The sequence below is a fragment of the Takifugu rubripes genome, chromosome 3, assembly GCF_901000725.2.
Source record: "Takifugu rubripes chromosome 3, fTakRub1.2, whole genome shotgun sequence".
Taxonomy (NCBI): domain Eukaryota; kingdom Metazoa; phylum Chordata; class Actinopteri; order Tetraodontiformes; family Tetraodontidae; genus Takifugu; species Takifugu rubripes.
The window spans coordinates 3,931,699-3,948,353 of NC_042287.1; the positions used below are offsets into that span (position 1 = coordinate 3,931,699).

Genomic DNA, 16,655 nt, shown 5'->3' on the forward strand with positions numbered 1-16,655 from the left:
CAAAGAAGATGATCATTCATTCGAGATTCACCTCTCAGCTGCTCAATGTGGATGCACAACCTGACAGTGACGAGTTGTGAAACTGGGATGCAAAATGGTTCGGTGGACAAACCCACAAAGGGAACGGGGATTTAAGGTCGTGGATGTGTGCATGGAAACATGTCAGTGTTTCTACTTCTCCATGGGGTTGGGAGCTATTTTTGTTAGAACAACAAGACCACAGCCTGTTTTATCTGAATTTACAGGATGCATTTGTACAAATCAAATAAAACATAAACACACACACACTCACACTCACACACAATAAAGTCTCAACATGATAATTGGCCCCTAAACTGAGGTGTTCCTTTTAATGATCCAGTGTCGTAGGAGTGATTTACAAGGTTTGTAAAGTAAGAGAGGGGGGTAATTAAGGGGATTGTAGATGATGACGAGCAGTATGAAGGTAATTCTGTGACGTACCAGAGGCCAAAAGTGAAGAAGTCAGAATGCATGGTTTCATTTAGATGTAAAGCAGCCAATTGTCTACATTAATCATTTAATTAGTGGTATATGAAGGCAGGGGAAATAAAGACAAGCAGTACGAAACATTTGTGATAGATGATGATGAACTTTACAAAAATGTAATCTGCCTGATACGAATGATTACATCCTTTTAAATCTATTTCTTCCTTAATGAGGATGAAATGTGAAAGTAAAAGAAAAAGGCCACTCAGAGGCATCATCCTTTATTTTGCTGTCCATTTCATCCTATGATTTCCATGAACTCTGCATTTCTTTTATGTTTTTATGTTTATTTGCTCCACTATGCTATTAATAATGCTGTCCTTCTTTCTCTTTACACTCCTGATTCACTCCTGGTTACACTCCTGACCTGATTCTTCTCTGCATGATTCTTACTCAGCAGCGTCACCTTTCACCTTCGAACCTGAGTGTGAAGTACGTCTGCTCGCTCCAATTTCCGTCCTGCCTTTTTTATTCAGAACAGAAGTTGTTGGGCGAGGCCTCCCTTCACCGGCCTCCTCAGGGGATTCCAGAGGTGTCCGTTTGCTTGATCCTGACTTCGACCTTCTTAGCTTTGTGTTTTTATTCTTTATGTTTCTTTTCGCGTTGAAAGCGTTGCTCCTCCTGCTGGCCGGTACTAAATCAGGAGGGTAAAGTTCATTATACAGCAGGGCAAACTCTCTCTGATTGGCCAACGGGAGAATCCGTTGTCTGAGCCGGCACTTGTTGAAGATCTCCAGAGTTAAATCTAGAACATGAGTATGAGTTAAATACAAATGAACACCACACGACTGGGTAAAATGACTCATCAGCGCATCATTTTTGATAATAGGAAGTTCTGAATGACTGTGCGGTTAAAATAACGTGAAGGAAAAAACTCCCTAGGACATGAACTCACCCAGTGTTTCGACAAGCGTGCTGGGGATGACCTCCTTCAGCACCTCACAGTTGGTATGAAGAGCTGGGTTACAGTTCATCTCCAACAGCCAAACCTGTTTAAGTCCAGGCAGACACGATTAATCCAAAACACATGAACTGGAACGCTCGCAACTACTGCACCTGGATATAGAAATTCAAACTCGCCCCTCACTTTGAAGTCTGTGTCAACCATGAAATCACAACCAATCAGGTCGAAGAAGCCCAGCCGGCGGTCTAACTTCGATTTGACCGCAAAGAAACACTGAGTCAGGATCTGCTGCATGCGCTTCTGAAGGACAGAGAGAAACATGATTCATTAGGCTTGACAGGAGCGTGCACTTTATTTAGTGCTTGTGTAGGGCAGACATCAGTTATGAGACATTCACCAGAACTATTACACTCATATATTTAATAAGGTCCCTTCTTTCCAGTGATGTCAGGTGTGTTCAAGTCCACTGTTACTCATCAGTTTTCTTGTAGACTGTGAAGGGAGAGTACATTTTTACTTCTAATTTGTGTTTAAATATGAATTCAGAGGGAAGATTCTGATACAGGACTGAAGAAGCCTTCTGGATAGAAGGTGAAGCATCTTCAAAATAGAAGAAAAACAGCCCAGTTGACACAGAACACTACCTTGGATAACTATGACCTGGATGATTGAGAATCTACACAGACTTCTGGTACAGAAGGCAGCCAGAATGTTGTTGTTGAGGGTTGGGTCACATGTGACACTGACACACAGGATCATCGTGAGGTGGAACATATGACTTAAAGTAACAAGTGCAGTTACTACAAAAAAGTCTATACCTTAAAACTGGAGAGTCTGGTTTTGCTGATTCAGCAGAATGATCATAAGTGGTTGCTGCCATCTTAGTTTTAAAGTAGAAGCATTTGTATATTTAGGCTGTAGCAGAACTCACTCCCTGTTGCCAATATCGCGCATTGGCTTGAAACACATATTGTCTGAAAACATCTGGCTTGAAACCTGTTCCTTACAATTTCATTTCTCAATCTGAACATTTGCACACATTTACGGCTGTGATTCAGAGGTGATTCAGCAAAGTTCAAACCTAAAAAGAAGCTCTCAGGTGAGAACAAAAGCGCCCATGTGATCCTTCATTTTAGTAATAAGACCGGGTCTCCTCAGGCAGAATGAAATCATCCAATCCAAAGCACCATCTCAATTAGCTGCATGGAGCAGATGCCGTGTTTGTAATGCTAATTGGTCCCTGAGAGCTGTTCCACTCACTGTAAAGGTGCCCAGAACCCAGTCCCAGGGCAGACCCTTGGCAACCCTGAACTTATTGTTGACGTAGGTGTTGAAGCTCTCCATGGACCACACTGTGTCCTCCTTCAGCTGGCTGTACAGAGGGTTCTTCTTCTGCACATACTGGACTCAGACAGCAGGGGCACAAGTGACACATGAGACAGCTCACGTTTCACCTGCTTCAGCACAGCCACATGAACACATGATCATACAATACTAAACTAACGCATGATGTTGCAGTGATATGAATAAATGATTACCTTAAAACGTACTTTTTTTCCTTTTAAATTTACAGTTGCACATTGTAAATGATGGATTGTCTCAAACCAGTGAAAACACATCAAACCGTATTCACAATAGGGTCTATTAAATCACGTTGGTCATCTTTGATTCATGTCTACCTTTTTTTTTTAAAAACTATACGTTTATATCTGTACCTGATTGGTCAGGTGAGTGGAGGGATCGTTGGAACTGGAGTCATACAAGTTGCACGTTAACCGCACGTATCCGTGGCGAAAGAAGACCATGAACGGGGAAGTGCAGGCAATCAGCAGATATGAGCGGACGTCAAATTTTTTCCCTTTAAGGAGCAAAGGATTCTGGATGTACCTGAGAAAAACAGGCCCACAGACCAATTAAGCTAATAAATAACACACTTTGTTTTATGTAAGTGGTATTTTACTATTCAATATTAAAGGTGCAGTTATCATTAAACCGTTAATGATTATAGACTTGACATGACATGAATTTCACTAAATTAATCAGAGTGTTCGTTCACTTACTGCTGAACGATGTAGGGCTGCGGCTGCCGTTGGAGCGCCCTCCTGCCGGCCTGGCTGTCTTCCATGTTCTGCAGCTTTAACCTAAAGGCTCTTATGTCCTCCTGGCTCTTCAGCAGGAAGATGCCCCTGCCCTGGTTCAGTCCGCTGGGCTTGCAGATCCACATCTGAGTCTCGGTATTGCTCACAGCTGACCAGAGACACAAACCTAGGTCAACTTAAAGCCACAAAGGGATGATGCAAAGTGCTGGCATCTGCAGTCTCTTAGATATAGATATAAAATATCTATATCCTTGACCTTAATGAACATCACAAAATAGACTAATATTTAGCACATGACCTTTTTAGTTTAGGTTTTGTGCTCATTAGGGCAACAAAAATTTATATTCTTACTTTTGATGTTCCTGGCCTGGTAATTCATTACCAAAGTCAATTTTAATGGTTTTACTTTTTTAACAGGTTTACTATGGATTTTCTATTGTCTCAGACCCAGAGGAGTAAAATGATCGGTTATTAAAACTGCACCGTATCTGCTGAGCAGAGGTCTGGAGCAGGTGTCTGTGTCGTTCTCCTGTTTACTTATGATAACCGTGTTTGTCAGGACCAGGATGCCATTTATTATAACGCTCCACATCTACATTTCCACAGAAAATGGCGCAATATTTCATATTTTTTAAGAATGAAATATGATTATACATTTCTTTTAAATCTGTGTTGTTTAACATTAAATAATATCAGTATTAATAATATAGAATCTCTTCACAGCTTCCCCTTCCATCTATCTCAGTCCTGCCCTCTGCTGACTCATCTCTATGACAACAACATGTTCCCCTGGAGATTTTATCAGGGCCTTGTGGGAGTGCATCATTTTTCCCTCAACCTCTTAATTAAACAGTTGCCCAGGCAACCGTTGTGATAACAGTGGTGAGCACAGTGGTGAGCACAGTTCACTTTGTTTCCCATCATTGTTGGACTCGCATCAGGTCAGGTTTCTGGTTTTAAATTTGAGCTCGGAGACCAAACACAGATCCAGTTGGACCGGTGTTGTGTTGTTGTTGCAACAGGATGTGTTGCAGGCGACTACAGGTGACCTGCCTGTATTCACCTGCAGCACATCCTGTTGCAGGTGGATACAGGTGACCTGCCTGTATTCACCTGCGGCACATCCTGTTGCAGGTGGATACAGGTGACCTGCCTGTTTTAATCTCCTGACTGGCAAAGAAAGCCTCTCTCTCCGTGCGCAGGTCCATGCGGAACGTGGCGGGAATGAACTCCTCCATTTTCAGTGTCCTGCGAAGAGCAACACACTGACGTGAATCCCGGGGTGAAGAGGGATTTGTGCGGTCTGAACATGCAGTGGATGTGCTTATTATGGGATGCCTGACTTTTCATATGTAGGGATCAACAACTTCCTAATTTGTACAGGTTTTGGAATAACAAGGAAATACAAAAGCTTCAGTCAGCGGATTCAAAACATCACAACCTGAGTGTATGGTGGCCTCTCTGATCAGTCTCTACGGAAACGACCCTTGACCTTGGTCCCCGACCGCGGCTGATTTTGTCGCTCACTCCCTCGTACTCCCGCAGGCTGCCGAGCAGGCCGATCTTCGTGGTGAGAACCGCGTCGTTGGGAATCTGGTACATCAACTGTTTCCCTGCAAACAGCTAACGACGTGTTCACATCTCGATCTCCAAACGTGCACGTTGCACCTTTGCATTTTCCCCTGGGGAAGGCGAACCTTCTCTGAAGTTACAGTAGTTGGCTGATGATTTGGTCTCACACCACTTGAGCTTGAAATCATCTCTCTGCTTGTCGTAGATCCTCCTCCACCCCCTCCTCTCACAATAACTGCTCACACTTAAAGACAAATAGATAGATAGATAGATAGATAGATAGATAGATAGATAGATAGATAGATAGATAGATAGATAGATAGATAGATAGATAGATAGATAGATAGATAGATAGATAGATAGATAGATAGATAGATAGATAGATGGATAGATAGATTGATTGATTGATTTTGATGAGTATTTCTCTCATTACATTGCAGCTCCATTGGTTCCTGCGATGAAGAAGAACGGCCCAGCCCCCCGGGGCTCCTCTGCCGGCCTCTCCTTTGACCTCTGCAGGTATCGCTCTGCTGTGCAGACACCTGATCCTGGAACAAGTGCGAGCATGCAGACATTATGCATGCGCGCTGTCGTACATTTACTGTATTTACACCCATATTGTCCCCAGCACTAAATATCAGTTGAGTTTCTTTTTAACCAACATTTTAGAGTATTTTAATATTGGATTTATATTACTGAGTTATATTAACCAATGTATTAAAAAAAAAAAAAACATTCTCACGTTTCGCGGCACCTGTAACTTCATCTTTCCGTTCTTTGGGTTGGGTCATGTGAGACCTCCCCCCTCTCTCTTTCTGAACCTGCATCTTCCGTCACTATGTCACTGCCTGCATCAGTCGTCAGGTGACGAAGGTCAAGTTGCTCCCCGGCTGTTCACCTTGTCATCCAGGCCCAGGCAGCGAGAGGCTGGATCTCCCTGCAGGGCTCCACTTCCTCCTTTCCTGCTGCTTCCTCTTCTTTCCTGTCTGTTCCTGCCTCCTGTGTCAGGCCCTCTCAGTGGCTCCTGCCAGCACTCAGACCACTAACGCAGTATTATTCTACACATTAGCAGTTTTTGTAAATGTTGTGTTTTAATGTTATGTTGATAAAACATTAACCTGGGTGTCAATATATTTTCATCTCATGGGTGCACCGTTATAATCTTGCAGGAAATTACAATAACATATTTCTTCTTGCTGGTTTCATTAAGTGTTTCTGATAACAATTAGCAGATAAATGGTCGATCTTATTGAAAACAAACACATTTTAGTTCAGCATTTTGTTTTACGGCTGCAGTTTCACTTGATTTACCTGCAGCCAAAGTTATATTAATTTGAAAATATCAAACCAATTAAAAATCTATTTTAAAAGCTGTTATACAGGTATTATTTTAATAAAAGTGGACGATAACTATAGTGAAACTAAATCAAACAGTATATTTTACCTGCAACTTTGACCAGTTGCACACCCAGGTAGCCAGACTCCATCAGAACCCACTGGACCGTTCCTGCTCTTTCGTGTCCGCTCAGCCCTGCAGTCCAGCCAAAGGGCACAATCAAACCCACCGGCTCAAGGACAGGCTCTTAAAAAAGCCACAAGGTTCGTCCGTCAGCAGGTTAACCCGTTAAAATGTGCCATAGTCCCTCACAAGTAGGAAAAGTCAGTGGACGCACAGCAAACATGACCAGTTTCTTAGGTAATGGAAACCGTAGCAACTAAGTCTTGCAACAATGGCAACTCAAGACAAACTGGCTGCTCGGGGTTGTGCACCTGTCACCCACCCCCGCGTCAAAGTTAACATCATTCATTATTTATCGCCTGTAAGTTGCTGTTGTGTGACCCTCTATTGTAACACAAGATCAGTGTGTCCGTCCGTGGAAAACTATTCACCCTGAGAACAAAAGGTCAAATGATATTTGCCAAGCGCCACCATACGTGCGCCTCACGCTTCCAGACCCTTTTATTACATTACCTGAACCGTGTTGAATCATACCTGACAGCATTATGCCAGAATAGCATTACTGGTTACCTACAGCTAAATCCAGGAGCAGGCGTGCGGTGGAGTAACATAGCATTTGTCTGCTCCCGGTGCGAATCAGCGTTACCGCCTCTCCGTCTCGGTGAGTCGACTCAGGAGGGAACACCCAGGCTCGGCCACAGTTGGCAATTACGCATAATCTCCAGTCTTCCTCCGAACAGTCTGATAATTGACAGGGGTGGGCGCCTCTCGGCGCAGCAAGCGTGTCATTATTCCTGAAGTAGGGGGACCAAGAGTAACACAATTTAAACGCTCATTCACAAATATTTTAAAGGCATTTAGAGCAAACAAAGAGAACAAAACACCGTTTTGGATTTCCAAACATTATTTATTTGTAGTCACAATAATACTTTTCTTCTTTAATGCAGGATTTTTGTGTTGGTAAATGTAAACTTGTGAAGAGACATGATTACAAATATGTGGTTGAATAGAAATATGAGTCAGTTTATAGGTGAGAGGTCGAGTCTGAGTGTCACACTGACAGTGATGGCGGTTAAATTTCATATTATGGAAGCAGTGGATCAGCTGGGAGGTCAGATCATTTGCACAGTGGATGTTCTCAGCTGGGCGAGACCGGTGTGTGAAATGGCAGCAATAAGAGAGAGAGCTGCCGAACAATGGCGACCGCCACCAAACTCTAGTTACTAGGTCGACAGTATTCCTGTTTAAACGAGCTTTGTGAGGAGCCGGTGGCGGCCACACCTTGATAAAGAGCCGCCATCTGATAGACAGATTGTGTAAAGCGCTGTGTAGGTGGACAAAGAGAACAGGTTTGTTTTACAGCCCCGTCGACCTCGCGGATCACCATCTGCCAGCAGGCCGTGTGTAGGTGACTGCGTTCACGACTACGTGTGTGTATTTTGTGTGGTTAAAGCGTGCGTTCCTCTTTTTGCGTTTCTCGTTTGTTGATCCTGTTTAAGCAACTTTCCTATTCTGCTCCGATCACTATCCCAATAAATCACCAGCTCAAGCCTGTCGGACAAAATGTGGAACGCGTGGAAATAAAGGAGCGCGTGCGTCAGACACTGGATGGTGACACCGTAAACTGTGTGTGTGCGTCTTTGGATACCTGCCCATTCCCATGTCATTCCAACTGCCTCCTGTACCAGGATGTGCTCAGCAATTACAGGGAAGCAGCCTGCAGCAATGGTGTCCTTCCACAACCCATTATTTGGAGGGATTCTCCTTGTCAAGGTGTTATAGTGCAAGGAATGGAGTTAAGTTACGCTGTAAAGAGAGACTTGTCTCAATAGGGTCTGTTTCTCACCCTCTATTCATGATTTCCTTATAGAATTACAGCAGAGGGGTCTGTTGGATTGGGGGGCTACAGGATGTTCCCAGGGTCTGGTTCACCCATTCCCAACGTGGACAAATGCAGGTACGCGCAGATGTGGCTGGGTAAAATAGGAAACGCACAGTTCAGTCAAAATGGTCCTTAAATGAGGGTCATTCTTATCATTTCAAGCTAAGGTGAAGATGTTGTGGTGAAATGTTGGTTACTACACCGCCAGAGCCAGAGCTGTAGGGAGTTTGGCTTCTTTACTTTTTCCACATCGGCAAGAAGCTGAGATTTTACGGGGGGACGTGCAAATGCAGATGTGGAGAAGGCAAACTGCACATTTATCTTCTCAGAGCGGAGAGCATGCCACAGTCAATTCTGTCATTTCTTTAAGCAGCACATTAAAGAAATCCTTTCACCTCCCCTTCAATAAAATAAGATCATATTGTTAGCGCCGGCGCCTCACAACATGAAGGCTCGGGGGCCCAAATACCATTTTCTCCCACTCTCTATCTCTCTCCCCCACCGTTCCTGCTTGTCCTCAGTGTGGACGGAAAAGGAACCAACCACATTGTGATATTTAGATATTTAGAGTGATACAAAGCTGCTTTTATTTTGAGCATCAAACATGCTTTTATTTTTAAATTCTCTAGCCAATTTTATTCTTTTTTTAGACATATAAAGCACAATAGAAACCACTTTGGATGTTGTAAATACTGAAATAAAATGAATAAAATGCATTTGTTCCTAAATGACTGCTTGATTTTGCACTGAAACCACTGCAGTGTTTCCCATGAGCCACATTTCTTAACCGTCAAGTCATCCATTTAAATTCAAAACTGATTTCAACTGCCTGATAGGCGTCTTTGAACGTATTTTTAGGCCACAGCCGTTTAGCGTCTGTTGTTCTCCCGTTCCGGCCCAGCGGAAAACCCACATATGTGACTAACGTCTTCACCCTGAGTCTGTAGAATGCAAGAATCTTGTCTGACGACTCCAAGCATGCACAGACCAGTGCAGGAATCCTCCACAGGCTCAGCGCCAGTCAGGAATGTGAATCAGTGACGTCGCCAAAAGGGGAAGAACCATCCAGTAATTACAGCTGCCTTGTGGTGCTGAGAAGGAGAGGAGTTTTGAAGCACTTGTTTTTTAGGTCTGTTTGGATCAGGCAAATTTAAAGACAGCACAAGTGAAGGACTATTAGTTAATGGGGATGTGTGTACTCACCAATGAGTCAGCAACAGTGTGTAAAAGGTTTAATATTTATCAATGTTTTACACACACACTTGTTTGTATTTGAGTGGTGGCACGAATGTGGTTTTCAGTTTTTATGTGGCGACAAATGTTTCCCATTTTTAAAGAACATGAAACCACCCAAGACAATGCTTTTATTGTTATATTCTTGTTTGCAGATGATAATATCCAACCTCTCTGTTGAATTATTATGAGGGGGAAATATTGCATCTGTATTTTAGTGCTGTAATATCTCAACAAACAATGAATTTAGGATTCTGAATGACAGACAGATGACAAAACTATGCTGTTGTTGACATCATACACTTTATATGTATACTGACTCTAACCATTGAATAAATGTGCATTATCTTATACATGGATGGAAATAGACATGATATAATAATGGTAAATATATAGAAGTATACATTATCATTGTTTGAAAAAAAAAATCATATTCCTCCTTCTTAGATGAATCCTTACCCTGAGTGAAAACACAATTGCATGTTAAACGTTGACAAACTTTGTTTGATGTGTATTTATGCATGTCTAATAAGCCTTTTCAAACATTGGTATCCATTCTATTTGTGTTCCAAGAACCAAGCAAATATTCATAAGAAAGGAACCTTGAAACAGCTGACACCAGTCAGGCTGATATGTAGGCTAACGTTTAGTTTTCCAATAATGTTCTATGTCAGTAAACTGTGGAAATAAATGATATTCGTTTTCGAGGTGATTATAGGGGTCTGACCTCACAGTGACTCTGCAAAATAGTATTTTTCTTTGCTTCAGTTCCTCATGTAGTCATATCATATCTCTTGATAACAATCTGGGAAACTAGCTAAGTGCAAATTCAAGGCTTAATGATTACACTGGCTTAATCATCACTTCTATTCTTTATGTGAAACAATGAGGTGTGATTATTCTAAATATGCTATCATTTCCTTCACTGCATAATAGATATATACTTTTTTGCCAATTATTAACCAAGCTTAGAACAGTTGGGAACCTTCTTCTTTGATGAACAGAAACAGTCAATGGTTAGCTAAGCTAATGGCTAATTTTTTTAAAACACGTTTCGTTAGGTAATAAATTGTCCATATCTTTTGTGTGACATCAAAAGGTGAGTTCCTCCCTGTTAAAAACATACCATAAATATGGGCCAGCCTTGGAGAAGAGCCCAGTGAGACCTGAGGCCGTTTATGTGAAATGGCTAAGCGGATTTTGCGTTTGTGTTCCAACTGATAAAATCAGAGTCAAATCTTTTCACCAACTCTCCCATCGGCCTACATACATACAGGATAGACTTTGTGTGTCTGAGAAGCTTGCAGAAACATGAGCTAAAGGAAACAATGACCCCCGTCTACCTTGTGTGTAGTTTTAACTAGAGAAATCAGCCAAAAAAAGGATAAAAAGTTGTCTCTGAGCTGGCAGCTATAAACAGGCTGTGTGCTTCTCGGTGTGTGCAGCTAACCTACTGCCATGGACTGGGAAACAAAAAGGCTTTAGCTGATGGGGGAACTTCATTGGAAAATCGAGGCATTTAAATAGGAGCTCTGTTCATCGTAACCTGATCTACACCTGACTGGGACTCAGCATTCCAGTCTGAATCACCGGTGAAACTGCTTCTGAGTCAGTTCACATAGTGCGTAAACTATTACTGTTCATCATCAGGTTTAAAAGAAAGATGGAAGAAGAAAGAGCAGGAGACTGGCCACATTTTACCCCATTTTATTTAGGTTTTCCTTCCCCCTTTTGATACATTGCATGACAGTTAACACAGTTCACATTAACAGCAACAGCATTGTTCTGCCTGGAACTAATCTAAATTCCCACAAGAAATTCAGACGGCAACATTTCAGCAAGCACATCTTTCAACGGAGGCAAAGTGACAACATTTTCTGTGAAATATTCACATGGACATTCCAGTTAGAAACTCATTTACAGCGCTCATCAAGAAAGCCTTTTATAAGCATGGCAATCATTTCCCCGGCTGCTGCTCAAGGAAGAAACTCTGATTCAAGTCACGTGGAAGAGACCCCGAAAAAAATCACCCAATCTTCCAGTGCGAGGATCATAGTTCCATAGTCATCACCGCCAGACCCATCTGTCACCATTATAAATATGCCGATGAGCTTCCCTGTGTCAATATAATGTATGTCAGATGCAGAAGAGTGAGACAAGCATGAAGCAAGAGAGCGGAAGGTAATGCCATTTAATGGACGGCATTACCAGACAGTATTAGACAACAATAATTACATCTAACCATGTCTGGTAAGACGCCTATCAACAGGCTGGAAGGGTGACGTCTCAGCTTCCACCTGTGCAGAGAGGAGAGAAAAAAAAAGAGCTGGAAGGAAAACAGAACAGTGTGGCAGAAACAGGATGAAACGAGCAGTTCCAGGTAACACACAACACACTTTGATTCATTTGCGCTTTCAATCGGCCAAGCGTGCAAAAAGAGCCACGATTAAACACACCAAGCAGAGCAGCAATGAAGTTAAAGTATGACAAACTCCGTTGGCCTATTCATGCACAATAGGTGATTTTTTTTTCTTCTTCTTTTATTTTTGTTGCGTGGATAATGGAGCCGGGTGGGCAAATAGAGGCGCGGCTCACTATTTGCGGGGTAATTCTCCCTCCTTAAACAAACACTGGCTTTCTGCTTGCTCCTGTCTCATATTTGCCTTTATTGGCCATATCTGTTTGAAGTCTTTTCCTCTTCACAGGCAGAGAAGTGAGAAAATTGTTAGGAAAATCTTTCCAACGTGTTGGAAATGCGCCGCGCAGGCCTGAAACGCAGTTTTGGGTCGATTTACAGTCCGGTTCATCCCTTTGCAAATAAAAACTAGACGGCGTCTCTGGCTTTGTGGAGGATTTTTCTTTCTCTTTTTTTTCCCCTCCGGACGAGCACTCTCAGGTGAGCTCATGTGTCAGTTCCAGGATGTGCCACACTAGGGGAGGTTTCTGCAGCAATCACAGCACAAAGGGTAAAGCTGCCTAGTGGGAGGGAACAAGGAAATGAGGCCCTGCTGGACCGGTGGAACCATCAACCGACTACTATTCTTTCATCTGGGTGGGGTAGAGTTGTGATAAACACACCCCATAAAAGAAAGAAAATCAATTGTACCCCCCCTTCCCCATAAAAACAGGGAGATGACACATTTAAGGAACTGATCAATTGCATAACCAGTTAATTATTTTCTCCCAGCAATCCTGGGTAGGACTCAAACCCGTTGCACCTGTTTTCGGATAAAAGTCGAATGAGCCTTACAGAAAAAAATTCTCTGGCTGATTCTTTTGATTTCTTTGACAGCCAGAAGCAGTAAGGAAACAGCTTTTCAAATATAACTACACGTAAAAAGAACCTGCCATGTTTCTTTTAAAGAGCGGCGATCATGGAGTCACCCAGAAAACATCGTTACCAGACAGTGTTAGAACAACAGTAGTACAATCCAGCACTGTCGGGTAAGATGGATCCTGAGAGCTGCTTCTGTTGCTGATCCAGGGCCTGTTCCGCACACACACCTCTGCTAAAAGCAAAATCCTTTCTTTTTCAGCCATGGCCTGCAGATGACGATCATCATCATTACCAGGCAGTATTAGAGAAAGTGATGATATCCAATGCTGCCTCGTAAGATGGAGATAATCACCAAAAACATTAAAATGCAGCTTTAAAAACACAATTTTGAAATCCAACTTTAAATAGTAGCTGATTTTTTTTTAAGTAGCCCAACTTAGCCTAGCTCAAAAAAGCCAAGTCATGAAGTTGTGCGCTAGCAAAACCATTTGTAGACATCACCGCTGCCGCCGAGCGCAGTATGACCACTTGTTGTGGTTGGGGGTTTTGCTTAAACTCGCATGTCGCAGATGAGGGTGCCAAACCGGCGTTAATGATTGTCCAAACCTGTTCCAACTAGTCTAAATCTACGGCACGATAGGGTTGCGAGGCCGGCTTTCTGCACTTTGCATGGCAGTTACTAAGGCCACGAGTTGCGCACAACCACAGGGGGAAAAAACAAAGAAGTCGAAAGCAAATCTGCCTCCGGGAGCTGGTTTTGTTTCACCTCTTAAGCAGACAGGTGTAACCTTGCCGCACTCTAAGAGCCAAGAGAGAGTTTTAAGGAATTACGGAAATAATGGTAATCATTTTGGGGTCTTTTTCCTCTCCGTTCTCAGAGGATCTCTCAGGCCACCGTGTTGACCGAATGATGAAAGGCTGATGGAATGCTGCACGGCTCCACCAAAGCAAACGCGTGTACGTGGGTCACTGATACAGACCGAATACGGTGAATCATTCACAAGTACTTTGGCGTGAAAACCTCACACCTGGAAGTTTCAGTGACTAAATGACATTTTATGAAGTAGAAATGACTTCATTTAGCCGTTTGCTAATTGGTTAGTCTACAAATGACACATAGTTTAAAATAGCATTACGGTTACACGGTTGCCCATCATGTTGCTTGTATACGAATTTAGATTTCAATTCTATTTAATTGAAGAGGAGAAGAAGTTACAGGAGGAAATTTCTTAAGGAATTACAAGGGATTTTGAGTGATTCTGCAAGCGATGCGAAAGCAGAGCACAAGAGAGAGGGGGAGGGAGGAAGAGAGAGAGAGAGAGAGAGAGCGAGTCTAAAGGAGGGAAAAGTTCAGGGAGAGAAGGTGGAGAGGGAAAATGGAGAATGCACCTGTAACCTTACCGTCATGAAAGGTAGCCCAGGGAAAGAAACAAAACCAAAGTGAAGTGACCACATTTTGGAGGGAGGGGGCTGGAAAAATAATGAAAGAAAGCAAAAAGAGGGAGAGAAAAAAAGAAGATCTTGAATTTCCAGCCCGCTGCCTGAGAATGCTCCATCTTCCTTCCTGGTCAGTTAGCCCCCATGAAATGAGAAAGCCAACCAGACCCGCTCCCAGACTCTATTTAGTTAATCATCAGCATTATAACCCAGTGCTCCAGGCCCTCTGAGGACAAAGATATAGAGAGAGGGACAGAAAGAATGAAAAAGGATTAGCCAAGAAACTTCTATCAGTAATAGACAAGCTGTGGAAGAAAAAACCCTCCTGAGAAAAGCACGACTGGTGTTACCTTTGGAAATTCTAACAACAAACATATCCAACAAATTGCCGCTCAGTTAGTCCAAATACTCCCATCGTGGTGGAGAAAGAAGAAAAAAAAACTCTGAATGTTTCCCATTGTTGTACAGGCTGCTCGGTGGACTGGTTTGTCGCTTACGACTGCCCACGCTTTCTGCCTGCTGGAAGTGAGGCGTGCTCAGGTAACTCTGCCCTCTGCGCTGGAATGTGACTCCGCTGTGAAGTCAACGGCTCCGATAGGTAAACTGGCCTGGCCCTTAATCAATAGTTGCTGTCTTTGTGAGGAGACAATGGGCGGGGAAACCCAAAACCTTATTTAACTCCAGACTTATCTCAACACCACCTTGCAAAGGCCTTCAGACTGTGAAGGAGCAGTCAGGTGAGTGTCATATTCAGCATGATACGCTTTAACGTCACTGAAACTGCCCGCCTGCCTTTAAAATGTCGACTTAGGGAGGGAAGACATTTACATTGGGCATTCTATGGCTTTTACTTCTAGCTTTCTGTTTTGAAAATTTACCCCAAAAAAAGGATTTCAGTATTAAACACATAATTGGAAAACTGCGAAATGTTCTTGCATTTTTTTCCCTTGACTGTCCTTTCATGTTGCCCCCCTCCCCCCCACACTGTTTTTTTTTTACAATATGTAAATGCCAGAAGATCAAAAAAAGAGTTCATCCAGTCATGATAGCTTCTAAATGAAAAGCGCAAACAACATTTTTAAAGCATTAACAAATTAACCTAAAATGCCCTTAGGGTAAACTACAGTGTCATTCACCCTCCCAGCAGCTTTAACGTACCCGCTTGCGTCATGAGATAACGCCTACCGCCGGCTTTCATTTTAAAATCGCGACTTAAAGATGAGCAAATAACATAAAACCGCAAATTCCCCCAGTCTCCAGACTATTGGATGTCTAGTTCTGCTGCTCTGGGCACTGTCCGGCCTCCTGCAGACACTGTCGGAGGAACTGGGACTCATGTGACTCCTGCTTATTCAACTGCATAAAAGAATTGAACTAATGTCGCTGCTTCCACCAATCACGATCTTCCACCTGGCTCTGCAGTCGCCCCTGTACGGTTGTACGCGCTCGACCTTTTCCCTCCATTTTGCTTCCTTCTTTTCGCAATGCAAAAAAACCCTCTCAATCATTAAAATGAATATCAGCAGAGCAGAAACCATAATACTACCAGGCAAATTCTCTGCTCTGATAAGGCCAAATGCGGTCGTCTGTCTCAACATGCAGCCAAACCTCAAAGACAACTGCGTCAGCAGACATTTTACGTCCGACACGCGCAGAGCGTCGTCCTCGCACTTTTTCCCCTTTCGAAAACATGTAAGAAGTGTGTTTTGCTCGAAAAATAAAGGTTAAAAAAGAGCTCAAAGGCCAACCATGGCTTTACAGATTAACAGGTTGTTTGGAGTAGCGGCCCAATGGGATCTGGACATGGGAATTATCGCCTGAACAATTCTGTGAAATGTGTGAAAAAAGGTTCACTTAAAAGCTGCTCTACAGCGTTGACCATGTTCAGAATTTATTGATCTATGCAGAGAATTCAACTTCTGTCTCCATGTTCGTTGGCAGTTTTACCTGCTCGAACTGGTCTATCCAGTTTAGGATTGAGCGTTGGTTTCTATTGTTTCCTCTTCTTTCTTTGTGCTTAAATGGAGCTGGAATTTGATACACACAATTTTCGCGTCCCATCGAAACTACCGAGACCCTTTTATACATTTGCACGACCGCAGAAGGCGACGTGCGACGACCTAATTCGCTGAAAGTAACGTCGTCAAAGTTTTTTACCTTTAGCGAAGCGGCGCAACAGGTTAAGAGAGTCTTAAAGATGGAGCGTGAAGACAAAAAGTTGGAGTCGTTTACCCAGCCTTTCCCAGGTGTGGTCAGCCAGCCAGAAACCCAAGACAAGAGGCATC

At 43.0% G+C, this 16,655-nt stretch overlaps 1 protein-coding gene and 3 non-coding genes across 6 annotated transcripts; all 4 read right to left on the reverse strand.

Moving 5' to 3' along the window:
• Positions 1-524: 524 nt before the first annotated feature.
• ttll10 (tubulin tyrosine ligase-like family, member 10) lies at positions 525-7,437 on the reverse strand. 3 transcript variants are annotated; one of them, XM_029834178.1, is made up of 13 exons: positions 7,076-7,437; positions 6,527-6,664; positions 5,825-6,140; positions 5,516-5,630; positions 5,208-5,326; positions 4,952-5,123; positions 4,664-4,758; positions 3,472-3,658; positions 3,127-3,298; positions 2,672-2,812; positions 1,595-1,711; positions 1,403-1,496; positions 525-1,252 (listed from the first exon to the last, which is right to left on the reverse strand). In XM_029834178.1, exons 3-13 carry the CDS (start codon positions 5,907-5,909, stop codon positions 897-899), a joined length of 1,653 nt encoding a protein of 550 aa, XP_029690038.1. In that variant the 5' UTR covers positions 5,910-6,140; positions 6,527-6,664; positions 7,076-7,437; the 3' UTR covers positions 525-896. The 3 variants fall into 3 exon arrangements, with proteins under 3 accessions (XP_029690038.1, XP_029690039.1, XP_029690040.1); XM_029834179.1 differs by having other exon boundaries at positions 5,825-6,124; positions 6,527-7,437; XM_029834180.1 differs by lacking the exons at positions 5,516-5,630; positions 5,825-6,140; positions 6,527-6,664; positions 7,076-7,437 and having other exon boundaries at positions 4,952-5,133; positions 5,208-5,384.
• Positions 7,438-11,850: 4,413 nt separating this feature from the next.
• On the reverse strand, positions 11,851-11,926 carry mir429 (microRNA mir-429). Its single transcript, NR_105322.1, has one exon. It is a non-coding gene; the product is annotated as a microRNA mir-429 (primary transcript).
• Positions 11,927-13,035: 1,109 nt separating this feature from the next.
• On the reverse strand, positions 13,036-13,118 carry mir200a (microRNA mir-200a). Its single transcript, NR_105323.1, has one exon. It is a non-coding gene; the product is annotated as a microRNA mir-200a (primary transcript).
• A 91-nt stretch (positions 13,119-13,209) lies between these two features.
• Positions 13,210-13,286, reverse strand: mir200b (microRNA mir-200b). Its single transcript, NR_105324.1, has one exon. It is a non-coding gene; the product is annotated as a microRNA mir-200b (primary transcript).
• Positions 13,287-16,655: the final 3,369 nt, after the last annotated feature.

Excerpts from the sequence above, each read along its gene's own strand:
- ttll10 (XM_029834178.1), bottom strand. The coding sequence starts at position 5,909 with ATGCAGGTTCAGAAAGAGAGAGGGGGGAGGTCTCACATGACCCAACCC. Across the intron at positions 5,327-5,515 it reads GGAACCAATGGAGCTGCAAT|TGTGAGCAGTTATTGTGAGA; the intron begins GTAATGAGAGAA and ends TTTGTCTTTAAG. Across the intron at positions 1,712-2,671 it reads GGGTTCTGGGCACCTTTACA|AAGCGCATGCAGCAGATCCT; the intron begins GTGAGTGGAACA and ends TCTGTCCTTCAG.